At 34.9% G+C, this 12522-nt stretch overlaps 1 protein-coding gene across 3 annotated transcripts in view; it reads right to left on the bottom strand.

Moving 5' to 3' along the window:
* PIK3C2G (phosphatidylinositol-4-phosphate 3-kinase catalytic subunit type 2 gamma) overlaps nucleotides 1–12522 on the bottom strand; it is a 264442-nt gene that overhangs the window by 89579 nt on the left and 162341 nt on the right. For all 3 annotated transcript variants that reach the window (XM_045830120.1, XM_045830119.1, XM_045830118.1), the window contains 4 exons: nucleotides 10611–10791; nucleotides 8024–8131; nucleotides 3228–3320; nucleotides 1154–1283 (listed from right to left, as the gene is read on the bottom strand). In XM_045830120.1, the coding sequence (XP_045686076.1) occupies nucleotides 1154–1283; nucleotides 3228–3320; nucleotides 8024–8131; nucleotides 10611–10791 (512 nt within the window). The remainder of the gene's footprint in view (nucleotides 1–1153; nucleotides 1284–3227; nucleotides 3321–8023; nucleotides 8132–10610; nucleotides 10792–12522) is intronic.

Genomic DNA, 12522 nt, shown 5'->3' on the forward strand with positions numbered 1-12522 from the left:
AACTCGAGGAATAACCATTTCAGAGTAGCAATGATAAAAGACTTTTAGGAACTAGAGCTTTACAAAAGGTTCAGGGGTGGGACACATGGCATGGAAGCAAAGCCCTATGATAGGAGTCAAAATAATTGACGAGTATAACAAGAGAGTCATACTGAAGTTCAAGTTGCAAGTTAAGTTAACTAGAAGGTGCTTCCATGCTTATCTTCTAAAATCTCAAATCACAGTCGGCTCGGGTACTGAGCCTAATGATGGGATGTCAGGAACTGGAGGGGCAGGCTTTCTTTTGTGATGATGGGTTTAAATTGAAGCTCTGCCTGAAAGAAAAAAAAATGACTACATGGTTCTAGGTCCTTTTTCTATTTCTATGATTCTTCTTTATCTTTTTGTTTATGCAGAAGTATTTGCTATAATTTATAACTAATTACTTTAATGAAATTCTAAGTGGCAATGACCACTTGTAAAAAGATAAGATATCTTTATAATTATTTCTTCAATTTAGCATGGTTGTAATTAAACACAACTTTTACCTCTGATGTCTTGGTAATACTTTGAGTAGACACTGACATTGTTTTCATTGATATGTGTATAAATGCAACTGTATTTCCATAATAATGTGTTAGGTTTTATAAAGGAAAAGAAATGCTGAATTGTGTTCATAGTTTGTTTGGTCACACTTGACTATTGATATTAATACTTTACTCAAAAGTTTTTTAGAAATTAAGTGCAGACTTATAATGTATTTACAGTTTTTAGAACTTTTTAAGCATTTGCAACTTTGAAAATTTGTGTCAATAAGCAACAATTGTATTTTTCGAATGAGTTGACTTTTCTATTATTACCTTGAAAAAAGAAAAAACAGGAGTTAGCTATTAATTAACTAATTCTTAATAACACATGAAAGAATTTCACAGTTAACATTTGGGTTGTCAAGGTTCTAATTAATACTGAAAAAGACATTATGCTTTTTGTAAATTATTTTGGCTTATTGTTTCTGGAAATAATTTTTTTAAAAAAAGAATGACTCCTATGCATAGCTCTTTGGACTTTACAATTTATAGGCTAAAAGGGGTGCTGTGGAAAATTTGGTGGCATTTTACCAGTGAATGTATAAGACGAATAATGTAAGTCAACCCAGTATCTAATCTATACTGACCTTGGCCTTTTCCTGTGGATAGGCATCTATAAATGATCATTTGCATATCCAGGCCCTCCTGCAGCCAAATATTGTCCATCATTTGAACAATCTGCAGAACAAGCATATCCTGACGAAGATCATCTCCAGCCTGTTAAAAACAAAATTATACACTCTGGGTTTCTCTTTGAGTTCCATTAAAAGTTTTCAAATAAGGTATATGTCATTTCTTTCCTTGAATACATTTTCAGCCTGGCTTAACCGTGGTTTCAATTGTTTTATTAGCATTCATAGGACCTTGTGTTTCTCATAGAAGATCAAAGAAAATAAGAACTTTCTTTTAAGTAATTCCAGAAGCTCCAGCCATCAAATTAGAAGCTTCATAGAATGTTGTTCCCTGATAATAATCTTTCAATTTAATATCTATGTGAAATATCTTAGACTCAATGTCTAGTGAAGAGAGGTTGAATGAATGTTTATCTGAATTTCAAACTCAGCCAACAGAGAGTTAAGTGAAACATTATTTGGTGTGCCATAAATTTATGCACTGACATAGATTTAGAATACTAAGAGTTTCTTGATTATGAGGACAAATAGTCCACATACAATCCATCAGATATTGAATCATGGACTTCTTGTATATGAAGGCAGTTGAAAAGCTTGCAGAGTAAATGGTCCTTGATAAAAATAAGAAACAATAAAGGGGAGATTTTCTAGTGTTGGCAAAAAAAAAGTAATATATCCAAAGGAAAGAATAGTTCTATGCCTTTAAGCTAATAAGAATTTTTATTTTGCAAATGTTTTATTTTTTTGAAGCCAAAACACTAATTTGAAAGAACATAAGCACCCCTATGTTCATTGTAGCATTAATTACAATCTCCAAGATATGGAAGCAGCCTAAGTGTCCATCAGTAGATGAATGGATAAAACAACTATGGGGTATTTACTCAATGGAATACTACTTGCCACAGAAAAGATGAAAATGTTACCCTTTGCAGCAGTATGGATGGAGAACATTATGCTAAGTGAAATAAGCCAGTCAGAGAAAGACAAATACCATATGGTTTCACTCCTATCTAGAATCTAATGAACAAATTTAACTAAAAAGGAAAACAGGGACAGACTCATATGGGAAGCAGGATGACAGCTAGTGGTGGTGGCGGGTAGAGGGATTGAGCAAAAAGGAAAAAGGATTCATGGACATGGACAACAGTGGGGTGATTACAGTGGGGAGGGAGTTATAAGGGGAATAAATGGTAGTGGAAAAAAATCCAATAAAATTTTTAAAAAGAAAATGCTCTCTATCTGCAGAAAATTATGCCATGATGAGATTCCATGTTGTTTGTTTTCTTCAGCAAATATCAGAGTCATTGGACCATTATTGTTTGAAGTTACATATTTCAAAAAGGAAATGTATGGGTATACTAATCATTATCCTCAAAAATAGTCAGAATACACCAAAAATATCACTCTGAGACCTTGTTGTCTGGTTTAACTGAATAAGTGATTAAACTAGCTAGATGATGGGCAAATCCTTACTTTTTTTTTACAGTTTTTTTTTGAGTCTCTTTTTCTTACCTATGTATAACTTTTTACTCTGTTTTCCCATGGGACTTGTGATAAGGACTGGTACGGCCAATATTTATGTTTTGTTTTTAAAAAAGAAAACAACCAAAATTTTTAAAATCAGCAAGTGCTTGCAGACAAGAATTTTATGTTAAATTAATTTATATTATTTGAGTAACAGGTAATTTGATTTTAATTTATTATTGAGGCCAAAAGAAAGCTCTCTGCATAGGGGTTCACCACACATTCCATTTTCTTTGCTACACAAAAGTGATTGTATAATTTTGTTTGTTGAAACATTTTCTCAAGTTTTGCACTGAAGGTTCACTGGCTTAAAGCCAATAGTATTTGATTTATTGCCAATCATAATGTGGCATGTACTATAATTCTTTAAAAAATGCAAAATCAAAAATAACTGGAATCTTCTGTGTTGTTGCCAGAGGAAAAGAGCCACAGTAATTTTTTCGTGAGTAATAAATCAGGTATTTCTACCAATGTAATCAATTTCATGCTTTAGGAGTTACCGTACCTTAAAAATGATGCTGATATTTTTGCCCATTGGATTAGCATTGATGAAAGTAATCTTCAATGGCAAAGCATTCGATGTGAAATATGAACATGCCTATAGGAGGAGAAAAGAAAAATGGTAAGCAAAATAGAGCAAAAAGAACAATTTCAAGGAAATCATGGCCCCTTGCAGAATTTGTTATTTGAGCAAATATAACACATATGAATAATTTTTATACTTTGGAACAAAGACAGTTATTCATTTAAACAACAACAACAACAACAACTTTAGTCTTACCAACCAAAGCCTTTACTTGGAAACTGCAAAGCCAGCTTTTTGGCAGGTCATAAATTTCCAACTACATTTTTTTCCTCCCTGAACAGTGGTGATATGCCGGGGATTTAAGTAAACTGAATGGTATGTAAGTGTTGTGCTCATGCTAGCTGGTTAATAGTGAAAAGATAAAATTGCTATTAAAAATGTTACTTCCTTTTAATTATTTCTGCTGTGCAGCATAGTAAAGAAACATGGATATAGATAGAGTTAAGAAAGACCTAAATGAGTTCAAATTTGGACTCTATGACTTATTAGCTCTAAGACCTTGGGCAAGTTATTGAAATGTTTGGATCCCACTGTCAAATGGCAAGAATAGTCCTTATCCTACCCATTTTTTTGCAACAGATACATGAGCCTTACACTAATTAGGCAGTTCAAAAAATCAACCCATTCTTTCTTCCCTTTGTATTAGTAAATATTTTCTTACCTTTATGAATATGAGTACAACATATATTTTCTCTTTTTATTTTTTAAATTATACTTTGAATTTTCAGCTTTACAATATTGATTACTTTCTATTATACTGTCCTTATAGCTTATTTTCATTTTATATTTTTACAATTGTTGGAGTGTTAAAAGACTATGCTCTTTTAGGCTATTAGAGAGTTCATGTTGACAGTGAAGAGTACAATCAATACTAAAAAAAGGAAAAGAACTTGATACTTTCAATTCATCAACTTAATATATGACATCAATACACGTTGAAGGATCAGTTTGAATATCATTATTTCTGAGATGTCTGAAATTTGTAGAAGCTGAGAGAAAAGGATCTATTTCTTAACTGAACCTATCAACATAAATCTCACTTAATCCTGCAGCAAACAGACACTCTTGCTTACTGAATCAATCTGAGCTTTTATAGTAAATGGGTGAGGTCCTTTGGTGAGTAATGATTTCTTGCTATAAGAATAAGTCAATCAGGGAACACATGACCTTCTGTCATAATACTGCATTTGAAAGTTTTTACTAGGCCAGTCATGAGTCTAGGTGAGTGGATTTTAAATACAACTCGTTCTATTCTTGGGGGTCCCTTTCAGGCATCCCAAGTCTGGGGAAGAGACAAAGAGCAAAAAGGAGGGTAAAGGAAAGGCTTAGCCCCTTGTCTTAATTACATCACTCAGAGTTATTTTGCTTTCATTGTTTCATAGTTTGGTTTTCACATGCAGTCATGTCCAAAATGCTATACATTCAACAACTATTCTACACAAATCCTTATCTATATGCTAACAGGAAGAGACACCATATTCACTCTCAAATAGCTTACAAAAGGTTTGTATGAATGTACACTCATATGCATTAAGTAGAAAATAATTTACAAGGTCATTTATCAGTTGAATGAAGAAGCATTTGAAGAAGAGGCCTTCAGTGGTACATAGGGATTTGCAGATTCTGAGAGATACAAGTTAGCAAGCAGGTAAAAGAAAAGTTTTTGTAGGTAGAAAAAGTCAAACAAGGAGAAATTTGAGCAGAAATTAAAAGTAAATTGGGAGGGCTAAAACAAGAAATAGAAAAGAGTGAATGAGAGTCTTGGAGGATGAATTTATGCAAATGGTGACAGAGAAGAACTAGAAGAGAAAAACAAAGATTTGACCTGTGATCTTGAAAAATACACATTAATCAAATAGATTTAAAATAATTTTTAAAAAGAAAAGAAATCTATTAGTAAAAAGAATGTGTGGTTTTTACTTTCTCAATAGTAGAGAAAGATTGCATTAAGTTTTTCACATTCACCCACATGGTCCATCCCTTACTCATCCTAAAGGAAATAGGAAATTGTCCCTTGTAATTTAATTAGTAGTTGCAAGAACAGACAAAGGTGAGGATTCCTACAAGGAGAGCTTAATTCAAACATAAGACCTTTGCTCTCCATCTTGGAGAGCCATTCTTGAAGAAATGTACTGAACCACACCCAAGTGCTTTTCCCCAGTGTAGCTCACTGATGGGGATTAAAATACAATGCTGACGGTAAGCTTTCCCACATTAAGTGCATTCTTAGGGCTTCTTTACAGTGTAAACTATCTGATGCATGATAAGCTGTGAACTTTCACTAATGACTTTCCCACAGTCAATGAATTTATCAGGCTCTGATGTATGATCAAGTTGCTGTTGTAACCAAAGATCTTCCCTTACTTGTACATTCATAGGATTTCTCACCAGTGTGAATGGAGTGTGAATCTTGAGTGCATTATCTTCCACATTTATAGGGATTTTTGCTTGTGTGAAGTCTGTGACATAAAATAAGACATTTACCCAGACTGAATGCCTTGCCAGACTGCATTCAAAACGTTTTTCTCTGCTACAAACTTGCTCATAGTCGACAATATGAGAGTTCTAATGGAAGACTTTTCTGCACTGCCTCCATTTGTGAGCTTGTTCCCCAGTATGGAAGCTCTGATGCCAAGTAAGACACTTATTCTCACTGAAGGCCTTACTATGTTCATTAAATTCAAAAGCTTCTTCCCAGTGTGGATTCTCTGACGGTTGAGCAGGTTTCCATCGGTTGAGAAAGCTTCCCCACAGTCATTCCAGCTCTAAGGTTTCTTACCTGTGGAGTGCCTGATGTTGGAAGAGATTTTACTGAGTGAAGTTCTCCCACACTCATGCTATTCAGAAGGTTTTCCCCCAATATGGACTGATAGTCAGTGGGCAGGGGGCTTGGGGCGAAGGCTTTTACACATTTGCCACATTTATGAGGTTTCTCTCAATTACAGAGTCTCTGGTATTTAATGAGATGGGAGCAGGGATGACAAGTCTTCCCACATTCTCTGCACTTGCATGCCTTGTTCTCTCTCAGTGGATTCTCAAATGAATCATTGGCTGACAGGTCTGTTTGAAGGTCTTACCATAGTCGTTATACTCATAGAGGTTCTTTCCAGTATGGGTCCTCTGGTGGCCAACGAGATGTGGGTTCTGAGTTAACTTTGCCACATTTATTGCATTTTCGGATGTGATGCATATCCCTTCACATCTCCTTATTGTTCAGCAAGACAGGAGGACAGACTAAAATGTTCTGTAGGTGAGAGCATCACCAGCCACGTGTGTCCTGTACAGGTGTGGTGTGGCAGTCTTGTGCTATGAACAGCTGGCCAGAGACAATGGGGTCAAAAAGTGGCCTGACTTGGGCACTTTCCAGTCTCAGGGGAAGTGCTGATGCCTGTAGGTTGCTGCAGGACAGTGTGGTGCCAATCACAACACTAGGGATAGTGACTCCTGGGTTGTGACCTCTGGTCTGGAAGTTCACCTGGATACTCACAGCAGCCAATCACTAGGGCTAGCACTCTACATTCCAAAATGCATAAAACAAAACTCTTACATAATTGTAATAGAAAAAAAATTGCCTACTTAACCACCACCAACAAACCAAGAAAGCAGAAACAAAAAAACCAATATGTGGACTCAATGATCCATATTGTTCTTATTACTTTGAGATACTGTGTCTTTAAGATGTTGTTTCCATATATCTTCAGCATTAATCAGATTCACTGCTAACAATTAAAAAGTTACACAATTAAAAAAAATTAGTAATGATTTGGAATTTAGTCCAAACAGACATACACATTCAATTTATGGAATTGATGCCATTTCTTTCAAAATGTGTTTATGCAGCATATTAGGAAAGCTTGTAGGGTGCCTTTGTAACAGCAAAGTTATAAAGGTGATAGTATCAAGTTTTTAGCAAAACTTTTTGTGTTCTTACTAATAATGGTTTATTTTTTCTCCTAATTATTGGATTTGTTTTCTTGATTGCCTTAAACTTTAGTGAAATAACATTTTTTTTGTGCATGCATGAGTTTAACCTCTTCATTTCTAAATTTCACTTATCAATCCTTCTCTCTATCTGTGGTTCTACTCTTGGCTTTTGAGAAGGAGAATAATAAGGCTCATGGAGAACAGAGGAAAAAGGACGACTCTCTGTCAAAGAAAAGGGGCTGGAAGAGGCTTAGGAAGAGAAGGGGTTTGCGAGTGTGACATCACCAGGAAGGACTTTCCAGGCACTAGTAAAATCACAAACTATGTTTGTGCACTGTGCACTGTGCACAAGCTATATAGCACACTGACACATGAGCACAAATGAATTTTAAATTGAATCAAAATGGGGATGTTGTGGCTAATGATATATTAGTGTACTAGACACGCGTATGCACATAATCGAAATTAGCATGAAATTAAACTCAGCCTGCTTGGAATCACCAAACCAACCATTTTGAATAAATCATGAAATCAATTCAGTGAGAAATATTCTTACTTTTTTTCCCACTGAACTGATGTATAGTTTGTTTCTACACCAACAAATCATCTGATGAGGCTAATGTGATCCCAACTGGCCATAGTGCATCAAACAGAGCACATGGTTTGAGTTACTTTTTTCTTCAAAAAATTGCAATAAGATTTTATAAATAGTTTTTCCCATTTCAAAAACATACATTGAACTAAACAATACAGAACAAAATAGCCATTATCTACTGAATGAACTGACTTACATCACAATCAACCCCCTTTACACAGAGGGCAGGGTTTAGAGGAAGATGACAGGTATGTATATACTGAAAGAATTCTTCTAGTTTGCCAATCTCTTTCTTCAGTACCTCCTGTGGTAAATCATAAGAAAAAGCATTTTAGAAACTGTAAAGAACTTGACTATTTCTTCAAGTGATAATTTTCTTGCATTGATTAAATAAACTCTTTAAATCAAGGGTTGCACACTTGGACGCTTTAGGTCAGGTAGGTTATGTAGCTGCGCTTGAGAAGGCAGCAGGCTAAAGACAACAGGGAGTGTGGGGAAAAACAGATAATTAATTAGTGCATGACCTTTCTAAAAGACTTTAAATTCAATTGAAAGTAAAACCAAAGCAAAGCCCTCTTCTGTTCAAATAAAACATGATGGGTTGGACCTGACCTGTGGCCCCACCAACTTCCAACCGTGTTTCATGTTCCAATCATGTTTAAATAATTACTAACATGATTCATTGTTTTATAATTTCCTAAAGTCTTAGTTTGTAACCCTTAAGATTTATACTTAATAGTAACAGTACATTTCAGAAAAAGTGCACATATATTGTGGGCAATAGTAACAAACATCATTTTGCAGACAATTGCTAACTGTCAGAAACAGCAGTATGTATAGTTTACTGAATGTCAATGAGTATATTTCTGATGCTTGACTTTCTTCCACAGTCCTCTTCCATAATATCTGAGGAAGGTCTGAGACCACCAACAACACCTTTAGAATTGTGCATCCCCTGACAAAAAGAGGGGGACAACAATAATAATTCAAAACAAAATAGCAATAATAATTCAAAAATAAGAAAGCTCATTTTAGCCCACTTTTGAAAGCTCTTCAAGTCCAATTCTAAAAATGAGGATGTCACACTAATAACCATCACTTAACTCTCAAGAGTGTCTTAGCTCTTCCTCCTGGCTCATTGACACAGGATACCATCTATTGCTCCCAGAATGCAGAAGAGCAAGGAGGAGAAATGAGGAAAAATTCCCCTATAGCACTTCCTTTGTTCTCCTTTGTCTTATCTATGCCTGGATTTACCTGAAGAATATCATGGAGGAGAATCTCTTCTCTCTTCACTTAATTAAAATTTCTTGATTACATATAGTTAGGTTTAATGTGTGTATTTTTTAATAAAAAATAAACAGTAACTTATATTGGGAAAATTTATTAAGGCTTTCCCCACCTCTTTCTTTTTTCTTCCTATTGTCATGTAAAGAGGTGTTGTCAGCCAGTCATGATAAAATAAATGCATATTTTTGGGAGAATAATGTCAATACCACTCTGAAACATGATGCAAATGGTCAAAGGGCACCAGAAGTATTTAACTATCATGTATAACTGAAATATGTGAGGAATTTTGAAACATAATAATGATCCAAACTATACACAAATTTTGTAAAGTTTAAACCAATTTATTTTACTTACTTCACCTTTTTGTGTATCTTGAAAATAATGAGTTTGCAGTAATGGGGGTGAATCTTTTTTTTTTTTCTTCATTGCCCCTCATGTTATGTGCCTTAAGGCTTCTCAGTGTAACCAGAGTATATATGTCTCCCATCTAAAAATAATTTATATCTTCTAAGTAGATAAAGTTGCATAGCCTCTGTTATTTCTACTGAATGAGGTGAATTATAGCAGCAAAAATCTTGGGCTGGGAAAGGATTCTGGGACACTTTACCTATTTCTATTTTCATATCATTTTGTTGAAAACTCTTGTTGATTTTAAACAGTGGGTGGAGTGAAACTATGAGCTTCCTTGAGGACAAGATTCATGTTTTAGTCATTTTTCTACCCATAACTCCTCATCTGCAGTAAGTACTTAATTATTATTGAATGATGTCCTTTCAATGAATGGATGTCCACTATCTCCCTGCATCTAAAATGTTGAACTTAAGAGAACCTACTGAATGGTCTATATCACTGGAGGGAACTAGTGATGCAGATCATTAAAAAGAGCAAGTGTTTTTTCATTAAATCCAGAAGAAGAATAGCTAAGTCCATTATTATTATAATCAGTGATCAGAGAAGCACACTACACTTTGACTATCCTGAATCTTTTTTTAAAAAATATCCCATTCCACACCACTGTTACTTTCGTATTTAATTAATTTTATTTGTTTTGGCAAAAGTCTTTAAAAAATGTGACCTTGATTAGTGCAATGTTAGAAAAATCTACACCTAGATTTTGTACCTTGGACAAGGGTCCCCTAAAAAGTCCCCTCGTGTGCTTCTGCTACAAGTCTGAGTGGTGCTGCTGTTTTGAGGAAATTATCTCATTTGCTCTTTTTTATCGAACTGCCTTTGCGGTACATCGGCCTCTTTTGTCAGATACCACTGTCTGCTACGTGGCTACTTATATCAAAAAGTCCTGTCCTGGTGATAGACGTTATCATTAACTTCAGGATAGTAAAATGAAAAAAAAAAACCGATTAAATAATTGACTTGTGCCCCATATCTAAGTATAGTGAAGGAGTTTGCTTTCTAAGCTATGGAATTAAAACTTAATTGAACCAGAGATGAAAAACAAAATACTTCACTCCATGAAGATTGATTTCTCAACAAACCTGTCTTTGAGGGTCACTAGCCAACTTGACTTTTTTTCCAACGTCTCCCAGAATTTTGATAAGTTTCATCTCCTTGGAAAATTCATCACTCAAGGCTTTCCCTGCACAGAATTGGAGAGCAGCCAACAGCTTCTGATACCAACTTTTAAAATAAGCTTCATTCTGTGCATCCTTTAGCAGCCTGAAGGAAAGAGTGAAAAAGAATTCTTGTATATAAAGCTGATTTTTTAACCTCTTCCGCCAACAAAAATAAGTGCATTGCAGACTAATCTGTATTTGGTGCCTTTGGGCAGTTTAAGAGCCTAGAAGGGGAGAAATGTTGTTCGCTGGCAGTCATCAGGTTCCATCTGATAGCTAATGAGATTACAAAAGAGAGGAATCAGTAAGAGACCTGCACTTTCTCATTTCAATTCACAACACAGTTTTTCTTCTTACAGGCTTCTTAATCATACAACAAATACTTATCTTAACAGCACATTTTGACTTATTAAAATATGAACTTAGAATTTTAGAAATAGTATTTATAAGTGTAATATATTGCGACTCGATCATCAACCCCTGTGCTTTTCTGCTTCTCTTCAAAAGATAATGTCCCTTCCATCACCATTAACCCCCCTTATTTAACCTCTTCTGCCTCCCTCCACCCCCTTTCCAGCTGGTAATCACCATACTATTGTCTGTGTCTATAATTTTTTCTTCTTTGGTCAATCCCTTCACTTTGGTCAATTCTTTTTTCACCGAGTCCCTGAACCTCCCTCCCTCCATGACAGCTGACCATCTGTTCTCTGAGTCTGCAAGTCTGCTTCTATTTTGTTTGTTACGTTATTTTGATTTGGGGTGGTGAGCACACAAGGCTAGGTACAGATGATGTATTATAGAATTGTATATTTGAAACCTACATAATTTTATTAACCAATGTCGCTCCAATAAATTCAATAAACATTTTAAAACATTACATGGCACTAAATAAAAATAATTTTAAAATAAAAAACTGAAGTTTCCATATTGTCATTTATCTCTATATTGCTCTTTCTGCCAGCACCTCCCCTTGATTACCTAGAGGAAGATATTGTAAAGGTAAGATCATGGTTTTTATTTTCTTTCATTTCTGGCTCCAAGTCCCAGCCCTACAACATAAAGGTGACTTAGGCCAGTTACTTAACAAAGCTGCAAAATAAAGCAATAACTTCGACTCTACAGAGCTATACAGAACATAGATTGAGCTGATGCATTTGAAAAGGCTCTACACAATGCACAACTATTCAGTCAAAACACATTAATTCATCTGTATCTTGAAGCCTCCCCAAGCCAGCCTCTGTTACCACCTGTTATTCAGCTCACGTCACAGACATGGGAGGCACAGAATATCAAAAAATTTAAGAACAGTTTACTAGATAATGGAGTAGTGGCAAATATTTGAATACTCTGTCTTCCAAGTGACAATTTCTATTGCCGTGAAATTAATTCCCATGTGCTTAAACTTACTTGCTATCATGCTGTAAAACATGAAAATAAAATTTAAAAAACTAATTCCTTTAAATACTAACCTCTCTGTGATTGATGCTTTTAATCTTAACTGGTCTCTAGTTGTTCCCTCCCCTGAAAAATATTAGCATTCAAGGAACTACAAGAAAATTATTGTGAGAATGAAATATGAAAATAGGAAGGATTAAATGCATAGCAGCCAAAGAATACGTAGATGAGCTTCGTTCTGCATTTTTAATTTTGTAACTCTGTCCAACAAATGCTATATTACAGGCTCTAAAATATACACACTTTTTTTTTGTTCTGTGTTTTCTGTTCCTGCATATTTAAGTTGAAAAAATTAATTGAATGAGTCTGCATTTTAGGGGGGGGTAAGATTTGCTTTCTTGTCATTGTTATGAAGCCAACTTATCTTCTAGCACCTCTT

Source organism: Phyllostomus hastatus, unplaced genomic scaffold, assembly GCF_019186645.2.
Source record: "Phyllostomus hastatus isolate PE091 unplaced genomic scaffold, TTU_PhHast_1.1 phas_scaffold_93, whole genome shotgun sequence".
In the NCBI taxonomy this organism is placed as follows: Eukaryota; Metazoa; Chordata; class Mammalia; order Chiroptera; family Phyllostomidae; genus Phyllostomus; species Phyllostomus hastatus.